This window comes from Nothoprocta perdicaria, unplaced genomic scaffold (genome assembly GCF_003342845.1).
Source record: "Nothoprocta perdicaria isolate Ctin4 unplaced genomic scaffold, notPer1 scaffold_201, whole genome shotgun sequence".
Lineage (NCBI taxonomy): Eukaryota > Metazoa > Chordata > Aves > Tinamiformes > Tinamidae > Nothoprocta > Nothoprocta perdicaria.
The window spans coordinates 973054-988476 of NW_020455217.1; the positions used below are offsets into that span (position 1 = coordinate 973054).

General features: G+C 42.9%; 1 protein-coding gene across 1 annotated transcript in view; it reads right to left on the reverse strand.

Moving 5' to 3' along the window:
- ARHGEF12 (Rho guanine nucleotide exchange factor 12) overlaps positions 1–15265 on the reverse strand; it is a 63260-nt gene extending 47995 nt beyond the window's left edge. Inside the window, exon 1 of the mRNA XM_026038127.1 lies at positions 15031–15265. Within this exon, the coding sequence (XP_025893912.1) occupies positions 15031–15062 (32 nt within the window). The 5' untranslated portion in view covers positions 15063–15265. The remainder of the gene's footprint in view (positions 1–15030) is intronic.
- Between the last annotated feature and the right edge of the window lie 158 nt (positions 15266–15423).

The following is a 15423-nucleotide window of genomic DNA, read 5'->3' on the forward strand; positions in this document are numbered from 1 at the left end:
AACATTCCAAACAACAGGGGAAGGATGCTGAAATGTTCTCCTCAAAAAGCAGATTTCTCCGTCCCTTTTTAAAAAAAAAAAAAAAAAAAAAAAAAAAAAAAAAAAAAAAAAAAAAAGTAGTAAGAGAATTAAGTTACAACTGCAACATCACAACTGCAAGCTACAAACCCTTGTATTTCAAGATAAACTTCCCAAAATATCTATGTCTCTCCGTTCCATCATTCTGTGTCAGGTAACAACAGTTCTGCTCTCTACTCCTTCTCCTAAGGGTCTCCTTGACCATATGCACGTCACACACCCTGCAAGCAAAATAAGCACCGTTTTTCTTGTTGTTCAATCACAGTATTAGCGGCTCTCAGCTGGTTAGGATGGGATGTGGTCAATATTTATGCAGAATTCACAGACCTTTACCCCAATAAGGAGGCAGGCATGGGAAAAGAGCAGCTTCTCAGAGCTCCACAGAGCGGAAGCCAAGTGGTCCCCGAGGGAAGGAGGGAGCCACACCCTCGCAAGCAACAAGCCCTAGGAGGCTGCAGCAAGAGCTCTGAGCACCATCGCCACTGTGCGGTCTCGGCAGCAAAGCAGCACGAGGCCTGAGCACACGGAGGACTCAGCATCCTGCTTGCGGCTTAGCTGAACAGGCTGAACCTCTCTCGCCATTTGTGGGAAGTTCAAAGAGACCAGGATGAAGAAGCCTACACTTGAAAAGAATTTTGTTCAAATGCTACCAGGAGATGCAATGATTAGATGCATACATTCCCAATACCCAAGATTATAATGCATTACCTCAATGCACAAAAAGCTTGCCTTTGCACTTGCTTAGCCCCTAAGACCATTAAACAACTTAAGAGCTGTACGTTGTACACACTGACACTTCACTTCATGGGCTTAGGATGCAAAGTTCTCCTCCCTTTTACACAAGGCATCAAATCTAACCCCCTCAGCTCAAACAAACAGGAACTTGCAAAAGATGCTATTTCTTGCTTTTTTCTTTTTTGAGAGTAAATATAAGAATATAGGCAAAAGGATATGCAAGAACTCTCACACACTTCAGTAAGACACACCAAGAACATAAAGTCCACTAGATCAACTGCAAGTTTTGGACACATCTGAGAAACATCTGTGTGTTTCCAAGTATAAAAATAGCGAACCATTGCTTTGCACGCAGATATTTACCGAAAAGTCTCCAGCACATTAGAGACACTGAAATCAGTTTAGTAGTGGCGGCAAATCTCAATGAAAATTCGTTATATTCAGCACATGTGCACTGGACTAAAAGCAAGTCCCCCCCCCCCCCATTTTTTTTCTTTTTTTCTTTCTGAGAGAAAAGGGTCTGAGCTCTCATAGCACATATGCAATAACACTGGCTTCTCGCAGCTGACAAGAAACGCAAACTGCAGCCCGTTCTCCTGCCCGTGCGGCCCTGCCTGCAGCTCGTGCCCCTGGAATTTCTCCCTTGGATTCACGCTGCTCCCCGATGTCAGGTCTTCCCAGGACCGCTACCGCCTCTGCGCTCCTTTCTCACTGCAGCAGCACTCGGGTGCTGTCGGCTGCTCCCTGCGCATTTGTGCCATCGCCTCAGAGCCGCTTCCTTGCCGCCACGTGCAGGGCTCTGCACACCTGACATCCGCGCAGCGGGCAACTTCGTCCCTTTCTACCCCAAAGCATCGATCACMTTCTCTCAGAAACTCTTCCTGGCCTGCAAGATCAACAACTCGCAGGCAGCTTGTGGCTCAGAAAACTTACGGCTGGCCACTTTTGGCCTAATTTATGGAAAACAGAAGGTGACTTGATGAACAAATGAGTTAATATTTTATTTCAATAATATCGGAAACTTGTTTCATTGTATGTCAGCAGAAGTTACAGATACAGATGCTTCCTCTTCAGAATTTCTGCATGTCACAGCAGACTATTTAAGGAAGATTATGTCAGACAAAATAATGATTCTACAATTCCATTGCCTGACATAAGGAAACCTTCTATTATCCCACCTCCTTAGAAACATGCCTTAAAATTTCTATTCCTTATTTTACTATTTTTTGAAGATGAGTTGCAATACGGGAAATTATTTCTTTACTGAGAAAGCAGATCAACCACAAAAGAGGGAACAATACCTAGATTATTTAACCTCATCTTAAGTACTTATCCATTCTATCCTATATCGGAACCATCACCTTTCTCAGATTCTAAGAAATGCAGTACTGAGCTGCACATGTTACAAATATTTGCTATATACAGCATAATTGGGAAGGAAACCAACTSAGTACCACCAAGGCACATACGAGCAAGCAGGGAAATAACTAGGCAGGATAAGCACCTCCCATAACTGCCCTTCAATTTTCTACTAGCAGACACAGTTCCAAGATTGTAGATGAAATTACATGGGGACACAAYCTGTAGAACGGCAGCCAAAATGTGGAAGAAGGATCAAGCAAGAGGAGATCTAATCCAACATAGAAGAGTGCTACCCACTGAGCAATAAASAAGAACATTTCAGAAGTGAGAGATGTTGATAAGCTGAGCAGCCTGGAAAACATAAAAGCAAAGGTAGAGGTCAAGAAATTACAACCACTCTCCATTTATCATTTGAGGTGGGACCCTATTTCTTATGCACCTCTCTGAGTGATTCACCGTAAAAATGCTCTAGCTTTTCTCTAAGCAAAACCCACTTTCCGGGCTCCAGCTAGCTGACTAAAAAGCGCCTATCAGCACTAGTTAGGATTAGACTGGCAACCTACTTAACACAGTCAATCATTAAAAAAAGACAGGATCACATCTGTCGGTTTCTAATGCACAGCTGCTTTAACCCTGACCAAATTGCAGTGCTTAATAATTATCTTCGAAGAGGAAAACCAGCAAGCTATTAAAACTTAAACACAGTTGTTGATTGTAAACTTATATTAATAACAGATATTACTTAAAAAAAAGAATCGGCTAATGAAAGAAAAAAAAAACAGAAGAACCAGCCATACAGAAACAGAAAACATAATATTTGATAAATTTCTACAAACAAAAAATAAAATGACAAATATCTGGTGCAAATAGGTCTGAAAACTGATTGTCACACTCTCTTCAGAGACAGGTAAAGGCTGCTAGATCTGTGATACCAACAACAACAACAACAAAAAAAACCTCTTTTTTATACTCAAGATTTCTACTTCTTTCAAGTCCCTCATGATCTGGATTGACTTCTGGCATAGGAAAATGGATATACRGAGCATCATTCAAAAGGTCACACTGTTTCCTTCCTTGATCTTTTACCATGAACAATTTTAGAAGGCATTAAACATTTTAGAACAGCCTATATAAACAAATTTCTGCTTATCCTGTCCATTGAAGTAAGTTCAAGTGATTCCAGTAAGCCTGCTATGAAAAAAAAAAAAAAAAAAAAAAAAAAAACCTTCCAAAATTTTAAATCCACACCACCAGGCACTAAATTCTAACGTGAATCAGTGCCAAAGAGGCATACTAAACCAAAGAGGAGGAAAGCAGTTATTGTACGGGTAACAGTTTCAAAAGAGAAAAAAATGAAAACAGTAGTGCCGCATTTTCCAAGACAAAATCTTCTCCATCTATAACTAGCTGCTAAACACAGTGGCTAAAATTGTGGTAATTCAAAGAGATCAAAACCCAAGATGACTAATACGCTTTTAGCATTCAATACCTTGTCATGTACACTGTAGAACTGGAAACTTTCAACAATAAATATTTTCTGACCTAATAAACTCTACCGACTGCTTGTTATATACCAAGAACCAGAAAAAAATAAATAGTCTGACAATTATGACTCTCTTGTCACTGTATTTCACATKAGAAGTCCTGTACTACCAACCTTATAACAGTTGGAAAAAGAAAAACAAACCAAGCAACCAACCTGTATTCACAGCCCCAGCCTCTGAAAATGCAGAGATCCATTCCCTTAATRGACTAGCACCTACTTTCATTCTCTCATCCCTTCTGTGTGAGGAGACTAACACAGGCATTGATACCCCGAGTTGAAAGYGTTTCCAGATAGTGTACAATACGTGCCAAAGCGCAGCTTGTGTTATCTCCTCTAGAACTAATTTTATTTCGGAGACTGTCCTATTGACAATTTCTCTTCTGCCCTCCAGCCAATACATAATCAACCGTCTTTTCCAGGGCTCTCCATCCCCCAGACGGGCACGTGCGAAGCACACCACTGAAGCCATGCAAGGGCTCAAGCGACGGGAAGGAAGAGACAGAAGGTTTTAGCTTCAGGCCTCTCACTGCAGCAGCGCATCTGCCTCTTACTTTGAAATTCCAGCACACAGCTAGTTTTACCAGCGTAATTATGATGTTACATTTCCTTGAATAGGCAGGACTTCACTTTAATGGTGCCTGGTAGCTGATTCATCTGAATTTTTTAATCTTTGCTCACAGGCTGAGAACTGTATGTCACCCTTCAAGAAAGACTTCCTGCTTTCAACTCCAAACAAGAAAACTTTAACACAGTAGTTGCAACCATCTCTCAGCCAACATTTGATCCTCACATTTATGAAATAAGATGGATCTTTTAAAGATTTCCCTTTTAATTCCAAATTTGATCTCATTTCCAGTTACTCAGAGAATGCAAGCAGCTTACCTAGAGAAGCCCTTCTTATCACCCAAATCCGAGAGGCATCCATGCTTGCAAGAAACCACAACTCCCTCCCTCAGTGTTTTATCAATGCATGCTCCAGATGCCAATACACAAACATCTCTCTCCAGTTTCCACCAAACACATTCATTACCCATGAGCAGTTGTCCACAGACAAATATCCTCAAAGGATTAAAAAAAATGCACATCACCATATATCCAACAGCTGAGTTTAAGTAACTGAGATGATTCAAGTTACCACAYAGGCAAGCAAGTTGCAGGCATAAAAAGCAAGTACAAGCCACTAGCAAAACGTACCAGTAGTTAATCCACTAAGTCAGCAGCAAAAGTGGTATTTGCTTTAAATCTACAAACAGCCTGCAGTAAGGCATTTTCTCCACTGCAGATGCCTGGGCAAAAAAATGAAAGGCATACAGCTAATGTGATCAACTGCAGCATGGAAACCACCAAATATCAACAGAAGTGCTTTAATCTAATGCAAACATCTCCACAGGATGGAGAAGGGAGAGATGAGAGCTAAAGTAGAGGTGGGGGCAATCTTACAAGACGGAATTCATTTGCCACCGGGCACTTCTTCCTGCGACATTATCATTCAACTGMATTGAGTCGATTGCCATTGAGAAGCAGATCCCGGGGCAGCCAAAGGACTGCCCCACAGATTCATCATTCCTGTGCCAGATTCACGCAGCCTGACATCTACATCCACTGCGTGCCCAGCTGGAGAGGTGATATGCAGACAAACGGGGATGCGGCGCTCAGGGTCTTGCAGAGCGTGCAGCMACCTCCAGGAACGCCAACAGCTTCAGCCTAACAAACTACTTAACATGCCACGGGAAACCAACTTGCCGCCTTTGGGACACAGATATTTGAGCAGGCTTCTCATTTCCATAATCACGGTATTTCAAATTTACTATAAAAGCAAACCGATCCAAATAGGATTCTGAGATGGAGATGAAGAGATTGCATACAAGGATTTCAATTAACAAAGTCCCTGGAAAGGACAGTCCTTGCTTGAAGTGTCCAGAATCCTTTTGCGCTTGTCTTCAAAGCRCACTGCCTTTTTTTTCCCCCCAACTTCTTCATTTGTATGCTTTTTCCTTTTTTTTTATACTTACTTTAAAAGCGGAAGGGGGGTAAAACCCTAAAAAGCCTGTACACTCTCTTGAAAATGAAAATGAAGAAACAAAAGGAAAAAAAAAGGAACAAAATGCTTCTTATTTTGGAAAATTTATTCACAAAAAAAAGCAGAGAGAGGACCAACGTATTTTGGTGAAGTTCCACAATTTCCTAAAGTAATTTGCTGATGCAAGGACTCAAATACATCAATATTCCAGACAGTACATTATAGATGCGAAGTAGCCATTTTCTCAGCATATGACTAGCAACASAAGGAATCACGTTTTCAGCACGCTGTGAACCACCGTGATGCCCTTGTCACAGCAGGGAAGAAGCAGACTTGGTGAAGCAGCTCCCAGCAGTCACAGCACATGACGACCAAAAAAAACAAAAGTAAAGGCGTTGGAGGAGGAAGGGGTGGGACCCTTCTATCAGGCTGAATTCCAGACGAGCACTGAGATTTGAGATCGGCTAAAACTCCAACCTGTTGCAAGGTTTTTTCCTCTCCCYGCTTCCGTCTCAGCTTAATGACTTGGTTCTGCTCCTGCAGCGAGCCTGTCACCTGCCAGACTCTGCTCATGTAGCTCAATTGCACAGTACTTCACACACTGCAAGCAAGGAAGAGTTTCTCTGGACTAGAGAAGAGTCTGAGAGTCCAGGTTACTAAACCAAAATAAGGGCAGATTCTCTGTCTCCCGAGACGGAAATGCACGGGTGAACAGGTGCAGAGGCMAAAAACAGGGCTTCTGCCTCACTGCTGAGCGGAGAACCTGGTAAGTCTACTAAAAGGAAGAGGGAGAGGTCAAGGTTTGCTGTGCAATACATAGAGCCGCAGTCGCACTGGTTAACATCCAAAGTAAACAAAACGCTAGCAATTTAAGCTATCACCACATTCCTACAGCTCTCCATATCGGAAGGACGGAAAGGCATGCTTGCTTTTTTCTTTCTCAAGTGCTCTGAGTTTTTATTCTCACAAAAATTTCCATAATGTGAATGGGTTGAATATTTTACATAGCATCATAGACATGACATATTCAAGCATAAAACTTGAATACCATTCAAAGAGCTACAGTGCTCAGCAATATTACACCTACTAACTGTTGAGTATGAGTTATTAAACTCATATATGAAGGCACCTGCCACTGAAGCAACTAGCGCAGACACAGAACACAGCTCTTCTAGACCCTAYATCCAATTCTGGACTACTGCTCCATAATGCCTTCTGCTGCTGAACATTCGGCAACTCAAGACAGGTATGAATTTAACCTGTGCCCTACAGACCGAGACACATCCTACAGCGTGCATCGATAAAAACAAAGGAAATCCCACAACAATTGCAAAGGACTCTCTCTGCAGTATCCCCATACCATCATAATCAGCCAAAAGGATTGAACTTGTTGGTTAGCTAAGATCTGATCTGCGCCCACATGAACCACTTCCGCTGCTGAAACCACAGGGAATAACCTGTGGTTATTCCACCATAGCCTATCATTTTGTCTCTCAGACTGCAAGAACAAATTGCCAACTTGARAGCTAGAGCTCATCCTTACGAGATCTCTGAGCTGTCTTATAATTTCTGCTTTTGCCACAGAAGTATTTCAGATCTCTGTCTCCTCTCTAAATGAGGGAATCATCTCCCCTCCCCAGCACTCGCACGCATTTAGGGAGTTTATATAATACAGATGAATTCTCTCATCTCTTTCAGGGTCCCTTGTGATTACGCTTCACAAAATTATTAAGATGAAGTCCATACAGTCCAGGTTCAATGTCTATACAGTCTGCTGCAGAGGGAAAAAAATAACCTTCTAAAATCTGAAAAATATCTGATAAGAACAGCTTTCTTTTGGCTGAAATCATGGCCTAATTTGGGATATTGCATAGTACTTTTTTTTTTTTTTTTTTTAAGATAGAGTGGAAAAAAGTTATGATATCTATACAGATCAGAAACACACATCATTTTCCTACTTTAAAGTACCAATTTTGAAAGTCAATGAATAAAAGAACAGGAGTTATCATCACTATGGACCAAATGCCTTTACATGTGGATGCTTCTATCTTTTGTTCAGAGAGAAGCCAAGTTTTGGAAGGCATTTTAACCACTGAAAGATTTTTCTGGTACTGAGCAGTACCCACAGAGCCTCCCCAAGGACAGGACAGCTGCTCCTAAAAGACAGGCATCTTTGGTCCTCTGTGGGACAACTCAACAGCATTCTGTCCTGGCACGGTTCATYGGGTCTCTTGCCTTTCTTAGCGAGTCCCTTTATAGCTGGTGTGTGCTTCTAAAATGTACTGGCAGACAGGAAACCTCCCTCATATCTGGTAATTTCCATCACCTCTCTCATTTCTCTCCTGCTCACTCATTTCCTATTGATTTTATTCTATCTTTGCAGTGCAGCTGTTTTTCCCCCTCTTCCCATCCTCCCCGCCCTGCCTTGTTCATTAGAGCTTCCCTCCCTTACTTCTCCTCTTCAGCCTTTCTCTTCCTTCTGATCTAATTCCCTACTCATCAGAACGTTGTTTTGCAGCCAGGCACAGCACTCGCATCCAGTGGTGCCTCTGTGCCACAGGAGAACTGAGAGGAGACGCCTCGTCTGATGTGCTGCCAATAAGCTACACTAACAGCCACTATCATAACAGGGCAAAAAAGACTTTCAAGCAGCCATCAGATACTTCAGGTAGACCTGCAAGTTGAAGCTTGTGTGTTTATGGGAGTGGTGGACTCAAAATCCTATGCCTGCCTTGGATCAGCCAAATGCCTTATTTAACAAAGATGGACCTTTTCCTCCAGACTAGGAAATGCTGCTGTCTCAGGTCAATTCGGGTCCCACCTAGGCTTTCCAAACCTCTTCCAGCAGGACAGTTCATTGAGGGCTCCAGAAACGCAWACCTAACTACTCGGGGGTTACTGCCTCACGCTGCAAAGGCACCCAAGARGCTGACTGCCTGTGGTATCACAAACCAGGACTTGCAGTCTACAAATAAATTCAAAARCAGCTTCTCACAAAGGCCAGAATTAGCTGCACTACGACTTAGCTTCCAGCAAGCCCARTACTTTGATTATTTTAAAAAAATCAAACTTCCACCTAGATTTCTGCAGATCTCTAATATACATTTCAAGAGCTCAAGAGTAGATGAAAACCAATTTGAGTCCTGCCCTTGTGTAAACTGCATCTCTTGTACCAGTAGAGCAACCAAGAGCTCCCGTACGCACGCAGGTCTTCAATTTCGGGCAGCAACATCCCGACTCCTCTATAAGCACCGCGAGACACCCTTTCGGTACAGTTCAGACCATCTTCTGCATCTACCTATTCTCTCATTACACAAGTTTTATTTTTTATGAGCTCCTTAAACTGAAACCTAAGTGCCTCTTCCAAGTCAGCAGACACTATTAGCTGCGGGGGACGCTGCATACCTCAGTGGGACATCTGATAGCAGCCAAGTAACTAATACGATAACGACCCAAACAGACCAAGACCAAATTATTTGAAGTACAGCAGTTCCCTTACTACACTTAAGGCCTTCTCCATCTCAGGTATTCCACCATTCATTTACTTTTGTCGTGCCAGTCTGAATTAGTGCAGTATGTTACCAACTACTGACATCACAGAGCCCAGAAGTCCCAGCATTGTCAAAACAACGCTCAAAATAGCTCTGCAGATAACTTTTAAGAGTTGGCCAACTAATGTAAACAGACGTTACTTACTTACCACCAGGCTCGGCTAAACGGTGCAGCTATTCAAGAAAGGTTCCTGCCCAATTTGGTCTTGTAAGTCACATAGACATAACACAGAAAACGGTCGAGAAAAGGATGCAGAGTAATAACAAAGCATAAGCGATATTTAGCATGCTTTGTGAAGACCATAGTCTGAACGCTGTTTTGTTTTTACTATTTATAAATATGCTTACATTTAAACATAAGTTGAAGACAGTGCTTTTTCCTGTCATTTAAAAATGTATTTATTTTAAAATGTTTTCATATTTTATTTTAAAGCATGAGTAGGTTCTGTTGCTTCCTGCCTTTTCTAAACAAGTTTTTCCTATTTTGTACTTTGGCATCCTGCCTTGTACTTTACTCTGTGCGCACTTTTAACCATAAGCTGTATGTTTTATATTCATTATACTGATAACTTGCTACACCTTCCGCCGTCCCCCGCCCAAGCCCATCTTCCGATGTTGAGGCATTATCCAAATCCAGGCCCATTATTCTGACCCTTACAGTTTTGTCAAGCTGAGACTTGAACTAACACTTATATCCTTTAAACCTAGCAATTATCCAGAACAGGGCCACAAAATGCAATATAACATAGGATCACTTAGCAGAGAGCAAGCATCCAAGTCTATTTTCTCTCGGCCCTATTGACATTTCTTGCACACCCACAAAAAGACAGACAGAATCAGGGCTAGGGTGAAAGAAGGGAGAGTGCTCAGGCACAACTGTGCACTCATAGCAATGCTCAGCAGCTCCTCTACAAGAAGCATTTTCATTAGCAACGTGGAGGGCCAACTCTAGAAGCTCAAGGGTAATACAAATGGGCTGCATTAATAAGTCTCTTGCTGATAATTTTCAGAGGGAAGAAGAGGTATTAAATTAGTAATCTTACAGGATAAAGCACGGAGAGGAAGAGCCCAAGCCTATCTTTCAGGCAGCATTGCCAATATACTTCCCTTGTGTCCCAGAGGTACCATCCAGAGGGGTAAGCGGAGAAGTTAAGTCTCCAGAATGTTCCTCTTTGGGAAGACTTTCCATAGCAAAGGCCAACTAATGCTACCAGACTCTCTGTGGAATAGGCTATTTTAGACTGGAAAACTCAGTTCCCTGCACCTCGCAGCATAGTTTGCACTTTCACATTTACCCAAACCTTTGCAGATATCTTTCTGACCAGAAAGGTATCTGAGGAGCGCAGATGATCACCAGACGATTTCCCTACGCTGTGYGTGCAAATCGTAGCACCTCCTGAGTTCTTCATAATTATCTCTGGAGAGTTCTTGACTGTTAAATGTATCACACCCTCATTCCTGTGGATCCGGGCAAGATTTTTAAAAAGCCCGAAAGTGAAAAGTCTACTCAACCCTGCGCCATTCCTGAACTAGCCATTCTACCATTAGAAAAACTAATAAATGCCGTAACAGGAGCTGTGTGCACAGACAGGATTATAAAATTGGGCTGCTAGATGAAATATCATTCCTGCCTCCACCCAAATAATCATGACGCCCACAGCTCTATTCAAAACTAGAAAATCAAGCTCACCTCAACTTCTGTCTCTAGTATAAACTATGCAGCATGAACTGGTGGCATTTGGTTCTTTTCCTAGCCAAGAGTAAACACTGCAGATGGTGCTCTCTTTTGACAGCCTCAATAAAGGTAAATTACAGAGTGAGTTTATACACATACTACGTCAACATTTAATTTGTGGACCCAGCAATGGCACAACAATGGAAAGCAAAAGCAAACTTGCCGTGATGCCTGTACTGCAATTACTCATTTGATCACTAGTAGGAGATTGCCAGCGCAGTCCGTGCCCAGTAAAATACTTGAACTTACAAATTTCATGGACTAAATACATGCAGTATTCACAAGGTAATCATATTGAACATTTCAGCAAGAGTAATTACTTCCTATAAACCTTCTTACTCGTACCCTGACAAAAAACGTAGCAGCTTTTTCCCCACCACCCTGTTAAAGGAGAAGTCTGAGTTATGGGGACTTATAAACAGCAAAAGACAGTGAAAGTGGATCTAAGCAGATTAGAAACAATTAGGTTCTATTTTTGTACCAAGTGAGGAGCAAATCAGCAATTAAAAGCCTCTCACGGGTAATTATGTGTAAATTCTACCTCTCCTATTTTCCAATCATAGCAACAGAAACTACAGCACTGTTATAAATAAATTCTATTTGACAGCAACTGCATAGAAAGAGTAATCGGTGCCTCAGTGAGATACTCCAAAGGAAGCAAGAGCATCTATACTTTTACGGTGCTTTAATAGTCAGAACGAAACACAGAGCAGATTCCTAAGCTGTGCAAGTGCTTAACTCTACACTGTTTGGAACGATTGCAGGAAGAAAAATATAGCTAACTACAAGAAAAAAAAATAACTGCATTCAAATATTTCTTTAGTGTCATAACAGGATACAGCAGTGTTCTGACGATCTTCCAGTGGTCAACCCCAGCCTACAAACGGCTGAAATTCAGCGCAGCCCCAGCATGTCTCTGCAAAGAATAAAACCCTTATCTTGCTCAGCCATGTGTCGCCTGCCACAAACTGCAAAACAGAGCAACGCCCAAAGCCAGACAGCCGGCCTGGTGTGCCTGGGACAAACCTCTGAAGCGAGCGAATGCGGACACGCTCACATGTGATCCTACAAAAATAACAGGAAAACACCTCCTCCGGTGGCACACATGCCTACCCAGACGGGTGCTGCACAGAATAAGGTCCTAAAGCGGGTCTTAGATGACSCGTGCAGTCCAAGCTGCCCCTCCAAAATCCCAGCACCTGACACACAGCACGAAACGGTATTCAGCAACAAAAAGCCAATGTRCCATTAATAATTAGAAGGGAATTTAGGGAAGAACAAAACCAGAAATTCTCAGGCAAAAACAATACAGTAGATGTCACTTAAACTTCGAGTGGGGTGCACAGAAACAGGCACCTTCTCATTCATTCGAAAAATTTAACTTGTCCTCTGGACAGGCCTATTTTCTCCCATTTTCTATGAAGGCAGTTGAGATTAATCTCTCCGTCTTTGGGATAGACATCTGTAAGTTATGCAAGGCAAACGCCACCTTAGGAAGCCTAAATAAATGCATGATAGTTGAAAGAGGATTAAATTAAGAGGAGGTAAATATCTACAAATATRAAGTGGCACAGCAATAAAAGTGAAAATGAATAGTTTGATACAGCCCAGTGGGCACCAGGACTATGAAAAGCAGAAGCTAACATAGTAGAACACTCTGAGAGAATAGGGGGGAGTAAACAGCACCGAAACGCTGGTGCCATCCAAAGTCACACGGGACATCACGGTTGTCCTGAACTACTTGTTGTTTGCACATATGCTGCTAAATCTTAATTACTCTTTTGCATATATTGCCTATGAAACAGCAGTAAAAGGGGCAATTCATACATCCCTGACTTACAAATACACAAATATCGTAAATGGCAATCACGGAGAAGACAAAACAGGTAAGAGATGGAATAAATGCCACCTGGACAAGAGGAATGTCAAACAGCTATCAAAATACCTGGCATGACTGCCATTTTAAGCTAAAGGGATATCAAAGAAAGTGTTTGCTGTCTGTAACAGGGATTTAAGCAGCTATATATGTGCCAAAGGCAACTATATAAGAGTAACACGGAGAAAAATGGAGGCCCATGCTGCCCTATTCACAATATCATCTGGCAGAGACACAACCTGTTTTTTGGTTTTGTTTATAAGGCAGTTCCCAACTCAGTCACACCACTGAAGGTCACTCACAAATAAAGAAAAAAATAAACACATAATTTGTAGTGTGTAGATCGAACAACACTACAAGCAGAGTTGTATTGCATCTGCTTTCTGCTTCCCATTCCAAGGAGCCCAGGAGCTTGCAATAGGGAACACACACACCGCCACATTTGGCACTTCATGGACAGTCTCAGACAAGGAATGAATGGGCCACAAGGACCAAATTACCCTCGCTCAGGTCACGGGTGAAGCACAGAGACTAGAACTGACCTCCCTCCGTCTCCCATCCCGCACACATACCTGACATTAGAAAGCTCTCATGGCTAAGGCTGAGGGGACAGCTGCTCTCCAGGACATTTAAAGCCTTCAGAATCAAAACCTTAATGAAACTCCAAAAAGAAACACGTACATGCTATGACTGAAAGCAACAGGAAACGGAGACATGTTTTGTCTCCACTACGTTTTCAGTTCGGCTGTTCCAACTCAATAATGGAAAGTATTTTGTTTTCATTAACAAATCCCTGGTCCTCATGCTTTTCTTTCCCATTCATCTACCTAACTACTTCTTGGTGTGAAAATGCTGTTTTTTCTTTTTGATGTCTTACAAGCCACCTTAAGACCCACACTCTTAATAATTTTCACAAGGCCACTGAAACATCAGCTTCTTTTACCATCACTGTCTTACGGAGTACACAAATAAAATGTGCTGGAACTCAAGCACATCTGCTCGCGTTCACACGTATGCAAAAGAGAAACAAATTGGCATTTTCTTCTGTCACGTACGCAGAATACTTCACAATTCATTTGAAAGCCCTAGTACTCTTAAAACAGCACTATTAAGAATGCAGAAGAGCTACGATACCTGCACTAGAGCCGTTTTAAACTGRCTATGGAGGCCCAGAGTTATCAAAAGAAAAACAAAACTCAGTGCTAACGAAAATTAAGCTTGGTGTCTTTTTTGGCCATACAGGGAACCTAAAAGGCTCTTGTGCACCAGAGCACCATGCTCCCGTCTCAGCCCGGAGGCCCCTCCCGTATTTAAGGGCCTAAGCAGGCCTTTGTCTCTCGCACCTTCACCCCAYTGCCACCAAATATGCACCTCAAAGGAAAAGTCTCTTACGCTTAACAGCATCAAAAAGGTATCTTTTCGTCCAGTCGGTATGATTATAATCAGACACGCACCTCGTACTTCTGTCTCAAAAGCACATTTCCTACACAGAAAGGGAAAAAACTCATTTTTTTCCYCTTCCTCTGAAGCATCCCAGCCTGAGCGAGGGAATCCCTCACAGTGAAACACACGAGGCAGCACCTGCAGAGAAGCCCAAAGGCCTCCAAGGTCTCCAAAGCAGGGAGTAGATCACTGCTAACTTACTGCAGACACCAGTAAACATTCCTGCTCATCAAGTACCCGTCCTGCCCTCACCTGAAGTGACCTCCCTTGGAAAGGCTACAACGGACACACGGACCTGCGGAACCACACGGAGATCTTCCACCTGGATTTGGAGTTCAGCACTCAAACTGTGTTCTGAACTCTATCACTATTCCCGCTTCCATTTCACACAGAAATAGCTCCTGGTGGTTCTCCTACCAGCATTAATCTGCCCTGGACACTGAATTGGACAGTCTCAGGTTCCTTCAAGGAACTGCAAGGCTCAAAAACAGCCTGACTGGAAACACGTCAGTTTCAAAGGCGGCCCCAGCACCTTGACAGCCACGCCGGCGGGTCCCTGTCCCCCAGATGGCGTGTTCCCCATCTCCTCCGACKCGAGATCTTTGACACCGTCCCTGAAACCACAGGGCAAAGCGCACGAGCCCCGAGCGGCGCCCAGGCTTCATAAAGCCACTTCGTACTGACCTGTCCGTGATTGTGGTCTGTGTGCCACTCATTGGAGCCCTTGGCAAGAAGTCGTATTATCCAATCTGCATTTTACTATTATCGCTGGAATATTAGTAGGGCTTTGCAGCCTGCACGGGAGGATCCAGCCTTGCTCCAGAAGCGACAAATTCAGTCCAAGGGTAAGGGTGGGGAAAAAGAAAAGCACAACTCCAAAACTCTTCTTGAATACCCAAGAAAGGGAAGGGAGAAGGGAAGTTTTGGAAAAAAAAAAAAAAAAAAAAAAAAAGCCTCCAGCACAAAAACAAGGCCCCGGTTACCGTCGGAAAGGGGAGCAAAGTCTTGCGAAGCAGTAAATCCTGAGGCGGCTGGCGCTGCCGGGAGGGCGCGGCGGGATCCCCCTCGGGTGGCAGC